Here is a 24,893-nt window from a genome sequence, read left to right on the forward strand (position 1 = left end):
CCAGAGATCAACAGAGTTTATAACGAAAGATCGGGAGGGATGACAACAACCAGGTTCAATCAGACTTGGCTGTCAGTAATTCACAATCACTCTTGACATAATGTTCTCTCCTAAAACACTGTAAATACAGTGTTCATATGTGATCACCTTCTCTCCCTCACGTATGTCTTTTTGTATCCCACTTCCACCCCATCTCCACCTCTGCAGCTGCCCCTTGGTCACTCCTCACTCTGCAGGGGGGTCCCAGCCTCCTCGTCCTCTGACCAGGAGGTTAACTTCAGCCAAGTGGGTTAAGACAAATTTTGACTCCACACAGCACAATTTCTTTTTGCATACACCAGCATGCTCTCCATGAGACACACACAGACAGGGAGAGAGAAGCTTGGGGTCAGAGCACAGGGTCAGCCATTTATACAGCGCCCCTGGAGCAGTTGGGGTTACGGGCCTTGCTCAGGGGCCCAACAGAGTACGATTCCTCTGCCGGCCGCGGGATACAAACCGGCAACCTTCCAGCCACAGGCACAGATCCTTTGCCACAGACCCACTGCTCTGCTTAATACACTGCATAATCCTTTCAGTAGATTCAATTCTTTGGTGTTCTTATTCTTAGTGAATGGCTGTTGATGACATGAACATTAACCTTAAAACTGAGGATCTCATTCTCAATCCTGTGTATCTCCTCTCATATGGAAAATTGAGTATCCCTCCAGGCTTATTTCTCCAGGGCCCTGGCCTTCGCCTGGTCTCTCTTCCATGACACCGCCCTAGTGACCATCTGCATGGCAGGTACATGCTCTTCTCCATCCTCACTCAGCAAACACAATGTGCAAAATGCTACCCATCCTTCTTTTGGAGTCAGAGTCCTCAAAGCCTCCCTACATTAACCAAGCTGCCTGCGCATGGTTGCTTCGTTATGTCATCACTCACCATGTGGTGATGACAGCATTCATGTCATCATTCATTCCCTCTTTCATTCAACCACAGCCTTGGTTTCCTGCACAGGACTGCAGTCATCAACCTGGTCTCTCTCAGCAGCCAGCCTGCCTGCTCTTTGGCTAATATGGCACAGAGCAGACATCGCCATCCCATGGTCAGGAGAACAAGCAGACACCCAGAATTACATGGTTTGGTCCTTTCTGACTAATTTGGTATAAGGTTTCAGTTTTACAGTATTACATCAGTAACGGGGTTGTGCCTGCATCCTATTCCAGGGAACCAAGGTTGTGGAGACATCCCATGAAGTAAGGGAGATTTTAGTCCTATGAGGAGGCAACCCTGTTGATAGCTTTCAGTTTAAAACAGCAAAGACATGAGACTACTGTAAGAGAAGGCTTTCTTCATTTTAGAGAATTATATCAAGCCTGGAAGGTGGAAAAACACTCTCCATTTTATACTTCTGTAATGCACCAATGTCAACTGCAGCGTAGCGGGAAATGTATGAGAAGAACACCACTCATACAAATGCAAAGCAGACTCTAATTCAAACCTTTTTATTGTATCCATTGGTATTTAATAACAAACAACTCTACAAAGTCTCAGACTGCAGTGCAGAACAATGTTTAAAACAGTGTAAAACACACGGGGTCTTGAATGTTTTATTTATTAGATGAACATCACAAGCAAAACAGTATTGTTGGCTACTATTGTACTCACACAAAGGTACATAAATTCAAGGCTCTCCGAAAGCTCTACGTTAGCCTTGTGTTTTGGGAACATATGCAATACAAATGCATATCAAATGCATATGCAATACAAATGCATATCAAGGCATCCGGGATTTTGTAGGCAAACAATATACAGATTTCCATATTGTTCCTAGAAAATATCTTCAGAATTCCTGTATAGATTTGGAGAATTTCCATTTTCATTTTTCTAGGGTTTTATTGTAATTCACATACCAATCATATTTCATATTAAAAAGAATTTTGTTATTTAAATCAACATTGTAGGGTGCTTTATATCCATTTATTAATAGACATTTGTGTGTGCTGCCTGAAAACTCCCTCAAGCATTACTGCTAATGCAACAGCACACAAATCATATTGGAAACCTGCATATTCTTGGCCTCCAAAGACAATAATTTCCTATATAACAAAGAAATATGCTGGCTAAACAGCTTGCACAAAGAAGAGACACTGCTTGTGATTTAATTATGCTCATAAGTGCTTTTTACTGCGTTTAAGATTGGAATTGAATTTTTTGCATTCTTACCATAGCCCACTGGCAAGCTGTCTCCATCTGCCCTTGTGTTGGAATTCAGGCAAGCAAAAGTCTGTATCTAATATTACTAAACTGCAAAAAGGGAAATAATTTGATTTAAATCATCTGTTTGTGGCCAATAAAGGTAAAATAAACTGCTTTTCACATCAGTCCAGATGTGAAGTTATGCAAATAGCACCTAAGACGAAGACAAACGTGTCATCCCTGCTTCTAAATGTGTTTATTTCATGTCCCTTGTGCACTATGCAAAAAGAGAAATTCAAATGCGAAGTTCCAATATCTCCAAAAGCAAGAGAATAGAAAGTAGCACGGCCCGGTTGGACAGTTGCTGTGTGAACTGTGGGAATACACTCTATACCATTGATAGTGTGGTAAACCTATAGTCTGTCAGTCAGACACCACTACAACAAACACAGGAAGGTGCTTCTTGTTCTTGCCTTGTTTTGTACTGGGTCCCTACTAAAATCACATATAAAGACAATGACAGGAGGTGAAACCGTGTGATGAAAAAAGGTGTGATAGGTTTCAAATGCATTGAGCTTTCACGTGCTCAGAACCTTCATGAAGCACATAGTGAATCACATGTCTCAATGTATATAGAACCCATCATAGAAACAAATGTTATAATCATTCAGTAAGACAGTTTAAATTTTCAAAAAACCTTTAAACTGTTGCTTTTTAAGGAGAAATACAGCCATCCCTTGTTTCCACCTTAAATGGAAAGTGTGCTACAATTACTGTACATTACTTTATTCTCTCAGTTTGCATCAGAAAGTTTATGGTTTTATTATGGTCCTTATGTCAAAATGGTCCTGTTGAATCAGGGAAAACTCCACACACAAAGCAGCACTTTACTGTATATATTCCAAATGAAAGCTGGGGTATCTTTTAGATTAAAGCTGTGTGCTGCTGTCTGTAAATCCTCACTATTTAAAAAAATATATTTAAAGATAATTAAGTCTTCAGATGACTTCTATAATTATCTGTGGAATTTGTATGATTATCAGATAAAGGGTTGCTGTAGAATCATGCCCATAATTTGATAGTCATCAGAGATTTCCCTGTGTGTGTAGCTACTGTATGACTGAAAATTACAAAAATATTATTTATATTATTGTTGGGTACATCTCCAGGAAACTTGTTCAAACATCCAAATCTAAAAATAATAATAGGCCTTTGTTTAATCAAACAGAACAAATTACCACTGAAAATTATAATCACTTATAGCAGGACATTTACTTAATCATTCTGGGTGAAGTACCTTACTCAAGGGTACAATACTAGAGCCCCACTGACAATTCAAATCAACAGATTTGTATTTGTATGTATAAAAAGCCCAAACCACTATTCATTGCTAGTACCTTGATTTAATGTTTCTGTAAAACTAAACATTCCAAAAACATACTGTGAAATATTATATTATTGAAAATGAAAATCACTACAAATTATGCAGTGTGTATACTGTATATTGTGCTTCAATCTATTTGCTGTTGCTGTTTAATGGAAATCTGATTAAAAAAATTAATTGTTCATTCATGTTACAGTAGTTGCAAAAATGATATTTTAGATATTATATTAGGTATAGAACAAACTCTTAACCATCTTGCGTTTTGATCTTATAAAATCTGCATACATAATTAAACAGATTAAACAGTAAACCATCCCTTTAACTACTGTTAGTGGTTTAGTCTTACAAAGTGTTCAGTATACCATAAAACATGATACACAGCTAGCCAATGTAGATATCTGAAAGTACAGGCACAACAGGATGGAGAGGCATTATTAAGAAACTTCCAAAACTGTATTTACGTTTATTGCTTTCCACAACATTAAACAAACAATACTAAAAGGCCATATGCAATTTTCTCATTTTTTCCTTTCACTCCTTATGTACTATAATCTTAATGTTTAATTATGCAATTGCCTTTAACAAGGTGTAAAAAAACAACAACAATAATAATAATTAAAACTTACAAATAATTTAATTTGTGCTTAATAACACTTTGGAAATAATGGTAGGTAAGTACTTCTACATACATTTAAAAAATATTATTTTTTCATAATAGAAATGGCTTCTCAAAACTATTAAGAGCCAACATGTAAAACCTCTGAAATTAAGCAGAAATATGCTAAGAAATATTTTAAAAAAGCTTTATATTTCTTTCATTTCTAAAGCATACATATAGGTCACTAATTCATTTTTTTGCTTTTTTAAATGTTATGTTTCAGATTCTTTTCTTGACATTCATATTTCATAATATCAGATTTGAATGTTTTACCACAATACTTCTTGGGATAAATGTAAATTACAGGGGTTCGGCAATTTCTGTGTAAAGCCTGGCACTATCCATTATCCCTAACATAACATCACTTTATTAGCCCTCTACAATTTCTTGCATTAGGAATTCATTTTTTTGCCTACCCCAGGTTGCTTTCCATGAGACACAGACACACAGACAGGGAGAGAAGCTTGGGGTCAGAGCGCAGGGTCTGCCATTGTACAGCACCCCTGGAGCAGTTGGGGTTAAGGGCCTTGCTCAGGGACCCAACGAAGTAGGATTCCTCTGCCAGCTGCAGGATTTGAACCAGCAACCTTCCAGCCACAGGCGCAGATCCTTAGCCACAGAGCAACCACTCCACCCGATATTAATATATTAACTGATATTAATATCAGAATATGAATTCCAGCATTTGCGCTGTAAACATAAGTATATTTTTTCATGGCACGTTTCATCGACCTGGTGTGCAATAACACTACTCACTGATGCTAAAGCCAAACCAATGAATACGTGCTACTTTGGAAACACTGGACAAGGAGTGCAGGATTGCATTCTGTATCAGTATCCTGTGTGTTAGGAATCAAGAACAGATAGAACAACTAACAGCTGTAAGGGATAGGAAACTGAGAGTTGGACTAAAGAGCTTTCATTAAGTTTTTATAAACAACACAGAAGAGTCTGTGTGAGTATCTGGGAAGTTGGTAAAAGCTCTGCTGTTTGTGTCAAAATTAAATAGCAAGTAATAGTATGTAGTCCATCAACTGCCTTGCCCTGAACACATCCATCTCCTACTGTACACAAATATAAAATATACTGGATATATTTGTCATTACAGACACAAACCGAGTTTCTAGTGTTCATTCCAAGCTGTGACACTCCAAACCAGAGACCTGGACCTCAATGATGCCGGAACAGGACTGTATGAGTTGCAATTTTATTTAATTTGCTGCATTGTTTTACAAACCATATTGCATCTCATCAACTAATCAGAGCAGACAGAACAATTCAATTGAAGAGAAGAAAGATTATAGCCCAGAGTATTCTCCACGAGGGAAATAGGTCAGAGAGGACAAAACATCAAGGAGAAAACTCTTCAATGTACTGTACAGTACTTTCCAGATACATCAGTGTAATAAGCAATGGGAGTCCAGTAAATCATTATGTGGCACTGCAAAAATAATTTAATAAGTTCCACAACGTGTATTCAGACCTGTTATTTATGAAAATCAGCTATATGAATTTCAATTTTAAACTAACCGGATGGGGATGAACAAGAAGTAGCAAGAAGTTTTTTGTCCTCCAAATCTTGGAGGCAAAATACCTTAATGCAGCATTTATTTTTATCCGCTTCAGGTTGCAATTTACAAATGCAGTTTCCACTTGCATTGTGACTGCTGCTTCTACTGCCGACTACTCCCTGATGGAATGGTTCAACTGAGGACTTTTACCACTGCATTGATTCAGGATTTCCTTCCCGTCTTGTTGCATCATTGAGGATTCATCGAACATGCTTCTAAGGTACACCTCACTGCAACTGCTGCAACTGAAACTGAATTATTTCCTGGTAAAAGACATATTTGATTTTTGCCGTAAACGTTGGGATCTTACGACCGTTGCGTAACATCGATCGCGGCACAGGACACCGTTTCTTTCTTTCGTCTACCTGCGGAGTCTGTGTCCCTGCCTCTTGGCGCAAGACTGCAAGTCCATCCCGCACCGGCACCGACCTCCAAAATCTCCTCCCACTCCGCTGCCCCCCAGATCATCGAGACTAGCCAGTCCAGCGCTACTAAACACCCGCTCCGTGAACAATAAGGCTCTTTTTATATGTGACTTTATTACAGATAAAAAACTGGACTTTCTGTGCTTAACCGAAACCTGCCACAGACAAAAAGATGGTCTTCTGTTTAACCAAGTAGTCCCTCCTGGGTACAGGTTGTTTGACCTCTCAGGCAGAGGTGGGGACATCATTGTTATTTATAATCTCCTTTACAATCTAAGTCCCATTACTGTACCTCTTCCTTCTTCTTTTGAGTGTCTTGTTTTAAATGTCTCTATCCTCCAGTCTACTATCATTGCCACAGTGTATAGACCACCCAAACCTAAAGAAGCCATTTTACGTGAGTCTGCTGATTTACTTTCATTGTTATGCCTCAGATTGAAGAGAATCCTTATTCTTGGGGACTTTAATGTACACATTGACTCAAGGTCTTCCAATTTGGCTAAGGATTTTCTAGCTCTGTTGGGATGCTTTGATCTAACCCAGCTTGTTCGTAGCCCTACACATAACAAAAGACACACTCTAGACTTAATCATCGCAAATGACTCTTGTTTCCCACTGCTTTTCTCTTGAACTAGGCCTCTTTGGCCACTTAGCCATTCTTTTCAATCTGGAATTACCTGTTTCTAACACTATCCCTTCACACTCTGTAAATTTCTGCAACTGGCGATCAATTGATCACTCAAGGTTTGCAAATTCTGCTCTGTCCTCCTTATCTTGGTTCTCTTCCTCTGACCCTCTAGAGGACAAAATACATTTCCTTAATAGCGCTCTTTTATCTACCCTTGACACCTTTGCTCCTCTAAAAACTCGAACCATCTCCTTCTCTCGCCCTGCCCCCTGGTACACTGACCATCTGTGATCTATGAAGGCAGCCTCCCAGAAACTTGAGCGTAGGGGGCGTCTTTCTGGCCTAAATGTATATTATCAGGCTTGGAAAGATCGCTTGTCTGAATATAAGAATACAATAGATTTTGTTTAGCTCCAAGATCAAACATCCAGCATCACATTCTCTTCACAACACATACAGTATAATTCCCACACTTCCTCCCTGCTTATCGAACTTTTCTGGTTCCCTTCTCTCCAACTTCTCTCTTCTTGACTGCATCCCTTAGTAAACTAGTTTCACACATGAAAACCACTGATTCTAGTTTAGATCCCATTCCCACCACTTTATTTCAGTCCTGTTTCTCTTCTCTCTGCCCCATTGTCCTCAATATAATAAATGAATCCTTGAGCACTGGTACCAACCAACCCCTTGTACAGTACCAACAGTCCTCAAAACTGCTGCCATTACCCCCGTGCCAAAAAAGCCTAGCATGGCTCTGGACAATCTAAACAATTTTTACCCCATCTCCAACTGACCCTTTCTTGCAAAAATTGTAGAACATGCTGTCACATTTCAATTACACAACCACCTCACTGTAAATAATCTTTTCGAACCCCTTCAATCTGTCAACTTCAAGCAACAAAATTGCCCTGGTCATAGTCACTAAAGATCTTCTAATAGCTTCTGATTCTGGTTCTCTCTCTATCCTTATTCTTCTTGATCTCAGTCCTGGTTTTGACATTGTTAACATGACATCTTACTTTCTCGCCTTGAGACTGTGTTTTGGAGTTTCTGACAATGCTTTCAAATGGTTCAAGTCTTACCTCACTGATCGCTGTCACTTTGTCTCTCTTGGCGGACTTAGGTCAGAATTTGGTCTTAAGTCTGGTGTTCCTCAGGGCTCAATACTGGACCCCTTGCTCTTCAGCATTCACATGTTTCCACTTAGTCAGCTTTCAAGATCAGATGGCCTCAACTATCATTTCTATGCTGATGATACTAAAATATGCATCCATACCAAACCTGACACTGATGTGGCTGTGTCAATTCTATATAATTGCATCTCTGACATAAACACCTGGGTGACTCAAAATTTCCTTCATCTTAACTGTGACAAAAAGTTATGCTTATTTGCAACCCCAGCAACTTTGTAAAGCCAATCCTGTAACCCTGTCTGTGGATGGTTCTGTACTTGAGCTTTAGTCTAAATTGAAAAACCTTGGGGTGATACTTAATTCAGGATTAACATTTGACCCACATGTGCAGCATATTGTTAAAACAATCTTCTTTCACCTCAGAAATATCGCTATCACTAACTGTGGCTGAAAAGCTGATCAACACATTTGTCTTCTCCCGAATTGACTACTGTACTGCTCTACTCACTGAGGTGTCTAAATCCAAATTGAACAAACTCCAGCATGTCCAAAATGTGGCCGCCAGAATCCTGACCATTTCTAGTGCAAGTGATCACATTACTCCTATCCTGGAGTCCTTGCACTGGCTTCCTGTCAAGTTTCGTGTTGACTTCAAAATCCTCCTGCTCACCTTTAAGGCTCTGTGTCACGATAGCTAACCCCTCCTCTTAAGGGCGCTCCAGCCCTTCCTTGTTCCCTCCCATTGTCTGCACCTGTTCCCTATTCCCGCTCCCCCTTAAAAGCCAGACCCGGGGTCCTGCTACATCTGGCTCCGTTATGGTTTTAACTTTCTGTTCCTGATCCCCTGCCCCGCTGGTCCCGACCCGGCTCATGGTTTTAACCCCTGGATGGATCTCCTGGCTTTGGACTCTTCTCTCCCGTTTGGATTCCCCGTTTGGACTTCGGCTTTGTTTGTTCACCCGGACTCACTTCCCTAGGACACCAGCTCACCTTGAACACGCCCCTATGTATCCTGACCCTTTCCTGCATGACATTTTCCCTCGTGTATCTTCACTATTCTGGATCGCGTCGTCCACATAGGGCCCGGAAGGAACTGCTTTGTGACACTCTGCATGGCTTGGTACCTGTCTGAGCTTTTATCACCCTACTCTACACCTCGCAACCTTCGCTCTTCTAATTCTGGTATTCTCTAATTCTGGTAGTCCCCCAAGCCCATCTACTGTACATTGTATGGGTGACAAAACCTTCTCCTGTTATGCCCAAAAGCTCTGAAACTCTCTGCCCAAGGATATCAGAGAGTCACCTTCTCTAAACTCCTTCAAATCCATCTTTAGAAGAGCCTTTACTTAACTGGCTCCCCACTGCCTAAGACCAGGGATGAAACAAGTACACAGAATTCTGGCAGAATAAAATTATTACTTATTGTTATAAACTTTTATGATACACAAGATGTCTGATACTCTACAAAAAATGTAAACTGATTCTCAGCACTTATTCCTTTTACCCATGATACTTTTCAGATTTCGTTTTTGATTTTGTTTCATGTTAAATCTACTTTTAATCAGTTTCACCAGGTAATCTCATTCTACATGTGTCTTAAACAGGTAAAATTGGAGGAACTGCATATGGCCTTCATGTTACAACTATTATATACCAAACTACATCTACTGTAACATCACTTTGAGGAAATCCACTGTATTTTCAGGTTAAAGTTAACAAAACTACCCTACTGTGTGTAGTATGTAGCATTGTGCTTTTGGCTGAATGTTTCAGCACTGTGCTCAGCAGAAGTGCATACAGTACACGTGTGAGAGAACTCAGCCCAGCCTCCTCCATCTTCACTACACCATGTTTGTCCAGTCACTCGGAACTCTACCATACTAAAATAAAAGAAAACATATACTTTTATAAACAAAGTATGAACAAAAACATTCTCAGAGTTACATGTTAGAGGGCTTCATACACTTTATCCCAAGCAACAGAAGGGTGTACCTGGAAATAGAAGCATAATGCAGCCAAGGACCACAAAATACTATGAGTACATACTGGTTACAGAGCTGAATACTGTTAAACACAAAACTCAGACTCCAAATTCTATTGTTTTGAGTCATCTTGCCTCGATTTTAAATCTACAATTTAGTCACTGTAAATTCAATCTTGAGGTTTTCTATTTAGAGCGACTGTACAAGTGTGAGAACAGCTTTTCACTAAAAATATAAATAAATGAGATTATTAAGTCTCTGAAAAAAAACTATTTTTCTTACAGCATTTTTGCTGATACAAGGTAGGGATAGAGAAATATAAACATTGCAAATATTAAAGACTCTGTGGAAATTATTTCTGCTGGATATGGTAAATTAGTTCTACATAATGAAAGAAAAACTAAATAATTGTCTGCAAAAATCCAATTTTCCAATTAACATGAAAGCACCATAAGCAAAACAAAAAGCCGCATTTGGAAAACAATCCTTCATCAACCGTCTTTCCTGAGAAACAGAATTTATTTGCACAACGCTTTGTCTTCGGAAGGGATGAATTCTGTTTCCATCAAAAATTAAATGTCAACAGATTTAACATTATCCCACTCTTTTCTGTGATTTACTAATTTTATTGTTCATTAGCCTTTCATGCGGCTTTGTTCTCGATGCCTTCATTTGAAACATCTTTGCTTTGAAGTTCACAAAAGCTGAAACAATAATTACTTTTTGTAATTACATCTAGTGCTTAATATCGGCTTTCAAGAGCAATGTTTGCCGTTATCTCTTCTCTGATATCCCATGGCAACTATTAATACAACATTAACCTTTCAAAGTCAGCCTGATGAGGAGGTAAAAAGCTGGAGCATGAGGCTTAGAGATTGCATCAATAAATCCAGAGCCCAACAACAGAGTGATTTAGAAGAAAAGATATGATAATTACTAGGGCTCTTTGTTTGTCGTATGTTGTTTGGCATATCTGCCCTCACTTTCATTTATCATGAAAGCATGAAAGAACAAGCACAGATATCAGACTCTTAACTTGTCTTCAAGAAGATGTGCACTTATAGACCTGACAGTTTTTTGTTTAGATCCTGAAGCACATATGCCTCAACAGTTTTATTAATTTAGTTTAAAGCACATTTTCTGCATTAACACTTTGCATTACTATTGACAGCTCTATGGACTGTTTCTCCTTCAGATGTGGACAGCAAACTGGCAGCAACAGGCCAGCTGTCAATACATATGCAATTGTCAGGTAGTAAACGGCACCTTTGCAATGCCATCAATGTAATGAGTATACTGTCATGAATAATTATAAATCACAGAAGGAGTCCCTTTAAACGGAAAAAAAAAATTCTAGATTAAATAATTATTCAAACCTTGGAAAAGAATTTAAAAAATCTTGAACATGACTCTTACTTGGATGTCTGTGAGCTGCTTCAGTATTCTTGTTGCCAACTTTGGTCCATTATCCATAGTAGGGATATGCAAATTCTAGAAATAAGAATGGGGAGAATTACTTTCATCTTTATGGTGAGTATTTTACTCTAATGTGGCATGAGGAAGTCCAATGTACTTGTATGGTGTTTTTTTGTTTTTGCTGGCATTTCAACATGAACGAAATTCTAGTGACATACTTCAAGGAGTTTTTCTTGACAGTTCAAAATGGAGAGCAGCCCTAACCTTAAAAAATAGAAAGGAGAAACACAACATTTCAGCTGCTGAAACTCCTTCAGTTCACGCCGAAGAAGGTTAAATAGCGAAATGTTGCGTTTCTCCTTTCTATTTTGCAGCACGGAAATAAGCCTGACTTGTTTCTTTGCAGCCAAAGCTTTCTGAAGCAGATCCCCACTCGAACTGCCATAACCTTGCCCCTTCTCATCCATCAGGTCCCGATGTTCACTGCCTCACACCCCTCCATACCCTGGTAGAAGTACCTACCAGAGGGATTCTGGCAACCTGCTCCCCACGGCCAGCGTATTGATCCCTCAGTGAGGTAGGTGAGAAAAATCTAAATCTAATCAATTGCTTCTATGATAACATCTTACTTAGATCTGTCTGAACCACTGCAGTATGTTACGTGCTAATTGAGTCTGTAGCCTCTTCTGATGTGCTCTATGAGATTTGTAACAGGCTATCTTCAGGAATTCGGAACGTCTTTGATATTTCTATGACAAATAATCTGACTTTTGCCCTTTGCTCTGATCTTCAGTGCAGCGATAAATCCATGTCTTACTTCTTCCTGGTACAGTATGCGTCCCACTGGGCACACTACACAGGCCGTTCCAGAGCCGAACATCTCCTTCACTCGCTCCTCTCTCAAAGCAGTCAACAGGTCTGCCATGGTTAGGTAACGCTCTGACACTTTAAATTCACCCTGGGAAGGAGAGTGACAAAAGAGGTCACCGCGTTCTCAATATGCTGTGCAGCATTGATCACAACAGCATGGTGTTGCACATTTCCCAATTAGCATGGTCTCTGTTTCCAATGGGCGCATATGTGCATTTTGAAATATAAGAAAATTAAGAATTGCATCCACTGTAGGATATCCTGTAGGAAAACAGAATGATTACTATTTAGTAATGTACTTTTGTATTGAATGGTAGAATATATTTATGGTACTATCCATGGTGCTGATCTGTTCTGCACACTACACAAATAGTGTATAAGACTGAAATATCTCCAGAAATGTGATGTTACAGTTCATCTCACTAGACTTTATGTATCAGCCACATGGGCAGGAGTTTCATTCTGTCAGTGACGGCTGCTCCTTCCTCAGAAAAATACTTTTGGCATATCTGCCATCCCCAATCTTTCCATAAACTCCTTGTACGTTTTTTAAATACTCTCATGATAAGGCTTACGTATACTATAAGAAAAAAAAAGAAAAAACAGTTTCCTTCATATTTTAAATTTTAGTGCCTTCACAAAGAGCAACATTAAGCATTTAAGCAAACATATCTTGCAAGTAGTTGATCCAATTTTTCTATACACCCCCACTGTATCTCAACCTCTGCTATGAAGCATCAGATTGTAGTGTTAAAAGCACATATCTTTCCACCTACAGCTTATATGATACACCATTGTCCTAGACAAACACTTTTAACAGCTCTGCAATAATTTAAAGAAAAAAAGGTCCACCAACGGATTCAGTCATATTTAACCAGAACCATGGCGTTATTCTTATTCTAATACATGGGATATCTCTCGACAGTAGATGTTAGATATATTACATATTCACTATACCCTGAAAAGACCACATTTAAAAATCCAACAACACCTTATGTCCACCATAGAAGTTTTAACAGAAGAGCTCATCAGTGAAATACTAATGAAGTCAACCAATGACCTAGCCCTGAATATACTGTATAATCTCCAACAATAAAGAACTCCTCTAATTCTATGCTGATCATATCCAGGTAATTCATGGCTTAGCAGCAGAAAGCTTCTGCATCCCCACTGTCACACACTTCTCACAAAAAAGTCATATGTCTTTGTTCTTGAACAGTGAGGTGTACAAAATTTGCGTTCTTCCAAATTAATAAAGCTTTGCTTCAACAAAAGACAGGCATCTAGTATCTTCTGTGCTATATGTGTATCTGGCAGGGAAGGAAGTCAAGGAAGCGAGTCCATCTTCCACTCACCACTCATATGGACAAATGGGGAATCAATGCACCACTCCAGCCCACGATTCTATCAAATACATGTTATCGCTGAGTTTCCATGTCCTTAGCTGTCACCTTAACTACAGACGCAATGCTCAGAGTTCTACATTTTGTTTTAATGTGTCACAGCAAAAGGGGAAATTTCATTCTGTCAATGAATACAACTGTAACCGAGACTCACGTTTTTATAAAAACATTCCACAAGACTGTACGTGAAAGGCAAGGCTATGTTTATGATATTTCAGTCTAAAATGTGTTTTTTTTTAATTCCTGAAGGCAATGTGAATGCAGAAGTTGATTACATCACAGTGCATAACGCTAGTTCTCCAGTAGGAGACATTTTCTCCCCCAGGTCACGAAGTTCGGACTTGTTCAGTGAAGAAAACCATTCCTTACCCACTTTTGGCAGAGCTCGATAATACTCTGTCGAGTAACACCAGGTAAAATGACCCCGTCCAATGGTGGAGTCGCCAGCTCTTCCTCTAACGAAAAATAAAAAATTATTCTGAATGCCGGAAACTACACAGTACCTTGCGAACAGTGAAATTCTGAAGCGGCGTGACTGAAACATCTTTCCCTGCGGATGCCTTCTCTAAACAGGGCAGAGTTTAGGGAACCAGCATATACTTTAGACTCATAATTTAGCTGAGAGTCAGAGTAATGACAAAAATAATTTGAGCGTTTTTCATTTTCAACCAGGAATACGTTTTATTTCAAATGTTTATTTTTGGGTGGCACATTGGCGCAGTGGTTAGCGCTGTGAATGGATAGATGGATATTTTTCACTGGATTTCTCTGGCCTGGAATGACACGTCCGAGTCACTTGTAAGGACACGTTTGTGAGCCTTCAAATCTTTATTCAATCATTCAGCTAAACCTTAATTAAGCTGACATAATTTGAATTAAACTGATTTATTGGCTTAACCTGGCTGAGGGAACAGTACCCTGACTGTAAGGACAAGGCTTTTGGAGTGCCCCATCGATTTACAGGGGATGAGTCATGGAGGGCCAGCAGAAGACAGAGAGAGGGATGAAAAACGAACCAGCAGGTGCACTGGAGTCGTGATACTTTGGTGAATGGAAGTGAGAAATTTTAGTGGAGGATCTCCTCCCCATCATTCGTTTAAAACTCCATTACGTAGAGCTGTTCTGAGCATCTGACTGTTGTCAGTCTGACAGGATGCCCCTGGCTTCTCTAAGAGAAAGCTGAAGCCCTCAGCTGTGGATGCCCACTCCCCTGAAGCCACTGTGAGTGTGAATAAGAAGCAGATGGCTCCATGATGCAAGCTTTCTTGTATGAGAAAGCACGCAGGGGTTAGTCGTGAATTCAATTACTGGCTGCCAATTCCATACTGGAAGGAATATACAATGCACATGACCTTATACAAAGCCAAACTCGAATAGAACCAAAAAAAGAAGCTACAATTCACATTTGATTTAAAGATCTTTACATAAAAAGTGAATGAAGACCATTTTGTTATTTTAAAGATCTTTCCTTTTAATTGTAATCACTCTTGGAAGATTATATGAAAAGGCGTTCAGACTAATCTTCTTGTATGCCGATAGTATCGTCTGATGGGCCCTGTCTTTTTGACTGGCTTGTCCCACTCAACAGGTGGAGATGAAGCTGTGCCTTGGAATTCTGTACCCAAGCCTTTCTCATCACGTTTCAGTTTTGGCAGTACACTCTGTTGTATCAGCTTACAACTGCTTGCAAACTCTTCTCAACTACACTTTGAATCTGTAGGAGGCTTAGTGGGATTTATCCACAATATAGAGGCAAGAAATCAGCTAAATATATTTAGGCCAATGTTGTTGCTTATAATCTTACCATAGAAGAGTTAACAGATTAACAGCCATTGCAGCAAATAATTTTAATGGTTGATGTTAATTAGAAACTGTTAATGATTCAGTAGATATCACGGTTCACATTGTAGCATTGGTTCTTACATGTGAGCTACCCTTAAACTGGATCATGTAGCTCATGTTATATACATTATATAGCTTTTGATTTCTTTCATTTTCATTCTAACAAATACTCTTTGTAAAATGGGAAAGCGGGGGCTCTGCCTGTGGCAGGAAACTATAAAGAAATGTGAACTGTTTAATCAGAATGTGACAAGGTACTTTCATGACTACTGTACATGGCCGTCAATGTTTTTGAATGTCCAATATGCTTTCAGTTCTCTCTTGAGTTTAGGAAAACAAATATTATTACCTCCATTCTCATTTATCCAGTAAAGAAAGAGGTTCATGGTTCCCACTTCAGTTATCTGATGGTCCTCTCCATAAAGCCAGAGGACTTGCTGGCATCCACGTTCCATTGCTTCATACTGCGCGTACAGGGAAGCGCCATAATTCCTTTAAAAGTAAAATCAGAATCCGAAAAATAGAGCTCTGTGTCGCATGTGTATTGGATCATGTGATGAGCAAATTACTGGATAATAAACATACAATGACAGAACAATTTATTCTTGTGCTATTGTCCACAAATTCACTGGCTCTATTAGATGTCTTTAAACTGTTCTCACAGTTTCTTCAAATACATTCTAATTGACAGTAAGAACATAAGAACAATTACAAACAAGAGGTGCCATCTTTTAGCCCATTGAAGCTGGACCTTCATTAAACCTGGACATGGCTGTTCTTGCCTGGAGCTACATTATCGTTCTGTAACATGATGACCAAAAATTCACACCATATTCTAATTAAATGCAGTGTATATTTTTAATACAACATCCCATTTAAAGTTTAACCTACACTATATACAGTAGTAACTTTATATATTACTATATAAAATCCTGTCTTTTGTATTCCTTCCCCACATTGTCTAGATAGAAGATGTAAATGTCAAATGTAAACACCTATGTCTTTCTCATAAGTACCCTTGTCAAGCTCAGTGCATCTATGGTTTATTATATGCTACATGTACATAATACTCTGTACTAGTCTGTATTACGGGTCATTGGCCAGATGTTTGCCACTTTTTGCACACAACAATTATATAAATCTTTTTAAATTTAATTTGCTGCTCTTAAATTGCTTGGTAATCATTATTTTTGTATATGTATATGTATATGCGAACTGGAATAGTTTAATAATTACATCAGTATCTTGATCATTGATAAACTGTATATATTAGGTAGAACATTTGTCCTAGTACAGATCCCTGTGGTACTCCACTAATTACATATCCCCAAGTTAAGCATACATCCCTTGTCTGTCGTCTGTTTCCTATCCATTGACCAAATACACGTTACCAATGCTGATGCAGCTATATGGGATGTGCCCATATTCATAATATTATTGTCATCTTCAGACTTCATCAATTCACATCTGTATGAAGACCACCCCAAGCAAGGCTTGACTCCTGGTCCTGCAGAGACTGTGAGTTTACAGGTTTCCATTTAATTTTGCCTCTTAATCACCTAAATCAGCTCGTTATCAGGTTTATTTGTCAGGTTCTTCAGATTTAAAGAGACACAGCAGACCTGCAGCTGATTTAAAGAGACACAGTAGACCTACAGACACACCAGCTCTCTGGATCAGGATTGGATATCCACAGTCCCTCATCAAGATTTAGCCAGAAAGGGCACCAAGAGTCTCTTACCAAACCACTTCAGCTATCTTCATCCCATTTGCCCCTGCACAAATACTAATTATATCTAATTATCTTATAAAAGTTGTTCTTTACATACTGAGAGGCCTCACAAATGCAGATGAGTTTTAGTACAAATAACATTTGTTTTTAATGTCTCTCCATATATTACAGTATACAACGTGATTCAGGGAGGGAACAGAGGAATATATTTTAAAAAGTTTAAGAAAAACTCCAGTCTTACAAATGACCTGCTTATGAAATATTTCTGGGATATTGTTACACCCGGGCAATGCCAAGCTCACAGTTTCTGGTCTCCATAGCAACTGGCCTTGTTCATCGGTGGAGTCAAACAGCACCTGGTGTCGTGAGAATACGGTCAGGAAAGCTGTCCATGCCACCTGCCCTCGGGTAACAGGTGATTATTTTATCAGGGCTGGATATTTATCAGCCCTGTTCTTTCCTCCAGCGGACACTCACCCTTCACCCATAGGGAATTGAAGTGCTCCTGAAAGTTATCCTGCAATCTGTCTGAAAATGTCATAGCCTTTTGATCCCACATCTGAATCAAGACTTGATGTACAATCAGGTCAGGGAGCAATCTCCCTGATCTGCCTGACTGTGCAGCCTTTCCTGTGCTCTACCTGTCAGTCCAGCACATCCCCTACTGTGCCTGTCAGTCCAGTACATCCACTGCTCTGCCTTGCTGTGCAGCACATTCCCTGCTCTGTCGGTCTGTCCAACACCTCCTCCTCACCTCTGCTCATCTTCACCCACACCAATCAATCGGATTCCTCAGTCTGTCTCGCAGCCACAATGTTCCCCAGGGCAGAACAGTGTCATAACATGTTTATGTTGGATTTAGAAATACATACTGTACACTTCAATTTCACAGCTGGTTTACAAAACTGCCCGGTGAAATAAAACCACTCAGACCACTGAATTACAGTACTTGAGTTTTCAACAAGCAAGTATTATATTTCCGGGAAATGAGACCCCTGCTGAGGACTGACAGTGATATGAATTGTTTTAATTTCACTGAACACTTATGTTTTTTTAACAAAGAGAATTAAAATTATGTAATATATCACAGGATTAGAACTGCATAATTGCATTTACTTTAAAGTTCACATTCTGCTCCATAATACTTGGGCACAGCACTTTTACTACATTTATCAAGTGCTGACTCTTTTCAAGGCCATGGTTAAATAATCAGGTCATGTAGTATCAATGGCTGTGCTCCATACATACAAGAGTCTGCATGAATAAGCCTTGATGCTTTCACTACACCTGTCCCAGAAAAACGCCACATGTCAAAAGACTACGATTGTACGTCTACAGTTTATTAACTTTGTGTGCTTAATCAAAAAACAACTATTTGTTTTTTGCCATGGAAATACGATATCCCTACAGGCTTAGAACATGCTTATATTTTCCAGGGAACTTTTGAAAGAATATTATAGTAGAATGAAGGTCCAAAAAAACTTGCAATGATGATTTCTGGAGCTATTTACCACTGTTTTTTCCATTTAATAGCATTTGCAAAGTTAAAATTCAAAAGCTGTTTGTCTACCCAGTTTTGGATTTTAAAAGGCTGAACGTTCTGAAGAAATGCCAGACTCTCTAAAAGATACATGTTGTTGCGTAATAAATCATATTGCGCAGTTGTTGTGGTGAGAGGAACCAACTTCACACCAATTCATTACATAGCTCCTTGGCTCTCCCCCAGGAAGATGTGGGAAACCACAAAGATCTCCAAGTGAGAAAGCCTACCTGACACTTCCAGAACTTGACTGTGAATCAGAATCGGAATCACCTTTGTTCGCCAAGTACATTTAATGTACAGGAAATTTACTCTGGTGTGCTTGGTATTGCAAAACTGTTCTGTATACTGCACTGTATACCATGCACATTAGAGGCAATAGACATCATTAAGACAGTGCTCATACAACTAGGAATACAGGTGAAGCACAAACACAGCTCTAGAAAAGAAACTGTTCAAATACCAGGTGTTTCTGGTTTTAATAGGCCGGTAGCATCTTCCTGAGGGACATTTAAGAAACAGGTGGTAACCTGGGTGGGAGAGGTCATCAGCAATCTTTCCTATCTGCTTGCATGAATTGCCTATTAACATGAAAGTGAGCTATTTATGTATTATCAGTCTAATCAGTTGGTCTTTCAGGCTGTTACTCTTTTTTTTCTTTCTTACCCTCCCATTTTGCAGTCTCCAGTCCCTCCTTTCCAGGCTCGGATGTATGTTGGATCCGCCCACAAGGACACAGGGTTAAAACTCCCAGTTGAAAAGTAAGGTCCAACCGGACAGAGGATCACATACAGCAGGGCTTTAGAAGGTTTCTTTACACCCAGTGAAGGCTGAATGGCAAAGGGTTAAGAAAACAATGACATAAATATTCGCGTTATAATCATGATCTGAATTAAATATAGTTATTGGGCAGTGCGGTGGCTCTGTGGTTAAGGATCCGTGCCTGTGGCTGGAAGGATGCCGGTTCATATCCTGCAGCTAGCAGAGGAATCCTGCTCCGTTGGGCCCCTGAGCAAAGCCCTTAACCCCAACTGCTCCAGGGGTGCTGTATAAATGGCTGACCCTGTGCTCTGACCCCCAGCTTTTCTCCCTGTCTGTGTGTCTCATGGAGACCAAATTGGGGTATGTGAAAAAAGACAAATTCCTATTACAAGAAACTGTATATGGCTAATCTTATCTTAACATTTGTCTGGAGCACAGGCTATTCCAAAAGTGAACAGTAGCTCCTAAATAGTTACTTCTGAATTCTGAACTGCTAAGTTAAACATTTATCTTAAAACTCCACCTGCTATTATAAAAATGTGTTTTTACATGTACAGGGCTAAAAAAAATCATTGGATTAATGTAGTAGAGCTTTCTGATTTCAATGTTTCATGGGTATAGAGGTTTATTGTGACTTACAAGGATTCTATTTTGTTTTATTAATGAGCTCTATCAAGTTAACGATGGGATAACCCCGTATGAGGGCAGGCATAAGATGCAGTATCCGTTTCCTTACCTCAGTTCCAATGAAGGTCGGGCGGACGTAGAGGCTATCAGAATCAGAATAAGGCACCCACTCCTTATCGATTTCAACAAGCTTCCTGATGCACTCCAGCAGCTCCTCCTTCTCAAAGCTCTGAGGTGGAGCAAGAAACTGAGTTAGGCAAAATTCCTGCTCCTGCTTTCCAGAACTAATTGTGGTTATATTTCATTAGGATGTTCTGTCCTTATGAATGATACATAAATTATATAGGCACTCATTTATACACTAGCTAAAACAATAACCCGGAAACAAGAAATTGTTTGAGATCTATTGTGAAGCACAGTAAATAACTGCAGTAATTAGATTTTTGAAGCTCTGCCTTCGTCATTTCCATTCATTTCATGGAGAAATAAGAAGGGAATTTGACGTTGAATGAAAGGATGTGCCTTGCATTTTTGACTTGCTGGACGATGTCAGTGTCTTCTAAAGTATTATGGCTTTATGTGTAAACACAGAGATGTGCTGGGCTGTTCAAGATAAGAGTTCTAATTATTTAATAAATTTTAACATATTGCTACAGGTATGCAATTGCAACTTTAAAGCTTTTATAGAACTGATTAAAAAACACAAACATAAAATACTTATTAAATAGTTTCTTTTGCTTACAGGTAAGCATGCTCTTTGAGCAGATTTCAGCATTCTCTCCATGTTCAGCAGTGGCCTGAAGAGTCGAATATTATTATCAGGTCCCCTGTAGGCTTTCAAACCTTCAAATAACTGAACAGTAGGAAAAAATGGCTTGCAGTTAGAGCAGCATTAATGCAGATGTATAAACCTTTATGTTTCATTTATAACTTCACTGCTGTGGTGTTACAGAACACATCTGAAGTCCTGTGGCACTAGGCACGGCAGGACACATGGCCCTCCTGTGGCTGACCAGGGGATTGCAAGACTCAGCTCAAATACAGTATGTACTTCAGCTGAAACTCATAGGCGTTACAGTTACCAAAAAACGAATTACCACTGTTAACATTATGTGTCCTTTTTGTTCTGTAATTTGCTGCTAAGAAAGCTGCTTATCTTTTAAGTGATACCTAAATGTGCAAATATACCTGTTTCAGTACTGTCACTTCTGCTCTGGCCTGTATCGCCCATTTTGCCATTGTCTAGACCGAGTAATAATCAATCACACTGAACTGCCACCTACAGTATATGTGGAGGGAGGAGATAGGCAGTTCAGGAAACAGAAACAAATAACAACTCAACAGAAAAAGTTTAAAAAGACCCTTAAAAAGATTTTTTAGTCCAATATAAATATTACAATAACTTAAAAGCAACCTCATGCTTTTGATTTAAAATGACTTACAGCTAATTTGACTCACAGCTAATTTCTGTTCCTCCATTAAACTCCTTTAAAGTTAAAGATGTTTTAAAATGAATGACAAATAATAGAGTTGTATACAAATGCTTTCTTTTGTTTCTTCTATGTGCCTTTCAGCATTGAAAATCTGAAAAAGAAAGATGATTAAGCACTTATAAAATACATCTACTGTACAGTATTCGACATAAAACAGTATGAGTTCCCTAAAACAGACCTAAAAACAAACTCCAGGACACTCTTGAAAATATTACAGAATTATTTGTTGGAAAAATACGTTTAGAAAAGATATTTGTACTCCAGCAGCAGTAGAAGTAAGTCACTCTTTATGATTATGTAAGAAAAGAATGAATGGCTGATTCACTCGTATCACATTGGGATGGGTGCTGGAATTATCAAGGACATAATTATCACAGAAAACTATTTATTGATTGATTTGTTGAGATTAATATTCTAATTTCCAAAATTATACTGGACACAGATCAAACACGTATAATGTGGTGCAAGTTCATCTTCACTAGGCTGAGTTGATTAACTCTTCATGCTATTTACAGCTGCTACTGTATATAACTGATTTAAATACATTGTGAAGCTCCGTAAATATCTAATAATTACATTTGTAAAATGCTGCATTTGTCATTGTACTGTCTAAATGATGGGGTAAAACGGCATTGTATTTTTCTTATGCTTCCAAGTTCAGTTGGTCGTATAGTTTAACCATCTAACCAGTAAAACAAAGAATGTGTTCTAGCTCTCAAATGGAATACTGTTACAATATCATATATCAGTGACCTTTGAACAATAACACAATTATATTCATTACTCACTATAACATAGGACTGTTTTTAATAACCTGTGACTCTGACTGCCACAGCTGGACAGAAATAAATTCCCTTTGGAGCTCATACTCACTTCCACAGCGTAATGTAAACTGGAGGACGCTGGGTGCAGAGACAGGTTCTGGAACGGCCGGATGTGAGGTTTCTGCCACCCTCCAGAGCATGTCCATTCGATTGTGAGCATGTGGTCAGTAAAGACTGTTCCGAACACTAGATTTGATGGGTTGGGCTTTTCCTTCATCGTTGGTGCCAAGTCAATGACAGTGTCCGCTGCCTTGTGGGGAGAGAAAAATAACTGCTTTTTTGTAGGCAGTGATCCCTGTACATGCTTTCTAACAGAGGAGAAATACAATTGTGTGGGAACAAGTAATAGGTTTATTCCATGCTGAAAAAAAAGAAGAAAACACAACGTTTCGGCCGTGGAGCCTTCTGTAGGTGTGAGCTGTGTTTTTTTTCTTCTTTCTTTCTTCTTTTTTCAGCAGGGAATAAACCTATCACTTGTTCCTTTGCAGCCTACGCATGCTGACGCAGCGACGCACCTGAACTATAAAATTGTGTGACTGTGGATTCGTTTTGGGAACTGTCATGTTCAAGTCCAAAACTAACTAAAAATATATACTACAGTCACCTTACATATTAAAACAAATACAGTACATACCTAAACCTTTTTTACACTTTAGAATTTATGCATCCGTTGTGCATTAGACCCCAGAGACAATCCCAAAATCATTGGATTTTCAGCTGCTCTTGTTTCCTAACTAGTGCCCAATGGCTCTGAGACAGCCTCCAGCAAAATGTATGATACATAAAAATATAGAGCAAAATATAGCATTTGTCCAACTATGTTATTTTTTTGTATTTTATATCCATATTTGAAAGTTATATACAATTATTTTCCCCTGCTATAAAATGCATTTTAGACATGTACTGTACATTATGAAGCACATTTAAAGAAGACCCAATCCTTAAATACTACCTGTTATACATACACATGTAGGTGTCTGAGTGCTTGTCTGTGTGTAAAAGAGAAACATCTTTTTTCATCTCACAAAAAAAGATGTGTGGAGAAAATTGGCGCAGTGGATAGAAATTCCATGACTACCAAAATGAATTATCTTCAAGTTCTTTATCATTTTTAAAATGTAGATACTGTAAGTCAGATCGGGATGCTTATGCAGTGAATCTCTGATATATTCCCTCATTCAGACTTCTGCAGCTCAGATCATTGACTCTGGTCTGTTAATTGTCTTTAATGTCTATGAAAATACAAACTCTTGGTCTGTCTAGACTGATATGCTTTCCTCTGTACAGAGCCATGCCAGTTTCTATACACTTCAGCTGTTTGTACAGTATTAATGCATCTTTTCTTCAACTCTGTTCCTTCAGCCAGAACTAAATGACACTAATGCAGGGCGACTTGGCTGTAGCAGCTACATCAAACAACAACTCTGGCATGGGATTTGCTCTGTGTTTACACCCAGGCGAAATTATAAAGCACGTCTGTTCAAATAAAAGTGTTTTACCTTTAGCAAGAACATTTTGCATAACATTAAAGCGTGCTGCTCTTCACATCTCACGATAGATGTGTCTCGCTGAGTCAAGCACTTTGCTGCAGGTGGCCCACCATCCCTGTCTAAGCAGTGCTGAGAGCGCTCCAAATACTGAGGCAACTCCTGGGACGTTTTCAAAGTCACACATAGGAGGATGCAAGACTGAAACTTTTTCTGTGAAAACATTCAAGTGCACCAAATCCAACCAGTCGTCATGACTTAAACAATGGAATTCTCCAATTCTCCAATTCTCCAACTCTCCAACTCTCCAATTCTCCAATTCTCCAACTACCATTTCAGATTCGGCCCACATATTTCTCAAATGTCACTGCTAATTCAGCCAGTTACCCACTAGTTATTTTTCCTGTGCTTCTCTTAGTGAATTAATAATGTGGGAAATTCTTCATAATACAGATACAGCAAGTTCACAGCAAAAATAATGTATTTTACAATTAATTTAATATGCAATTAACAAACGTATTTACAACACAAGACAGGAACATGTAGGTTTTCTTCTTAAATAAGATTCTTGTTATTACATGTTTGGTTACAGTAATTTATGTATAACTTCATATTTTATGTTTGACTCCAATTTGCCTGTAACACACATGTATTATAGTTACAGGATAATTAATTTACCTGTATCCTCAAGTGCCTGCATACTGTTCTACCTTGTTTGTCCTTAATTTTAAAACAAAGGATTGAGGAATAGAGGAATGACTAGTGTTTTTACCTTAAGTAAGTAAGTTAACTAAGTTCATTCTCATTTACTATGACACACTGGAGATCCATTTGTACATCAGGACAGCTCTGCAATAACAATCTGACTGAAGTGTCTTGTTTGAGGGTACAACAGCAGAGAGACTTTGAACCCCCAGCTTTGTGGTCCAGAG

General features: G+C 38.9%; 1 protein-coding gene across 2 annotated transcripts in view; it reads right to left on the bottom strand.

The window, feature by feature from the left end:
- bcat1 (branched chain amino-acid transaminase 1, cytosolic) overlaps positions 1-24,893 on the bottom strand; it is a 69,121-nt gene that overhangs the window by 39,322 nt on the left and 4,906 nt on the right. Inside the window, exons 3-11 of one of the 2 annotated variants that reach the window (XM_006633184.3) lie at positions 22,524-22,724; positions 20,900-21,010; positions 20,267-20,386; positions 19,435-19,598; positions 15,846-15,988; positions 14,024-14,109; positions 12,199-12,339; positions 11,382-11,456; positions 1,475-9,863 (exon numbers count right to left, since the gene is read on the bottom strand). In XM_006633184.3, the coding sequence (XP_006633247.3) occupies positions 9,825-9,863; positions 11,382-11,456; positions 12,199-12,339; positions 14,024-14,109; positions 15,846-15,988; positions 19,435-19,598; positions 20,267-20,386; positions 20,900-21,010; positions 22,524-22,724 (1,080 nt within the window). In that variant the 3' untranslated portion in view covers positions 1,475-9,824. Of the gene's footprint in view, positions 1-1,474; positions 9,864-11,381; positions 11,457-12,198; positions 12,340-14,023; positions 14,110-15,845; positions 15,989-19,434; positions 19,599-20,266; positions 20,387-20,899; positions 21,011-22,523; positions 22,725-24,893 lie in introns of those variants that run through there. The other variant, XM_015352047.2, reaches the window with a different exon arrangement.

This window comes from Lepisosteus oculatus, chromosome 7 (genome assembly GCF_040954835.1).
Source record: "Lepisosteus oculatus isolate fLepOcu1 chromosome 7, fLepOcu1.hap2, whole genome shotgun sequence".
Lineage (NCBI taxonomy): Eukaryota > Metazoa > Chordata > Actinopteri > Semionotiformes > Lepisosteidae > Lepisosteus > Lepisosteus oculatus.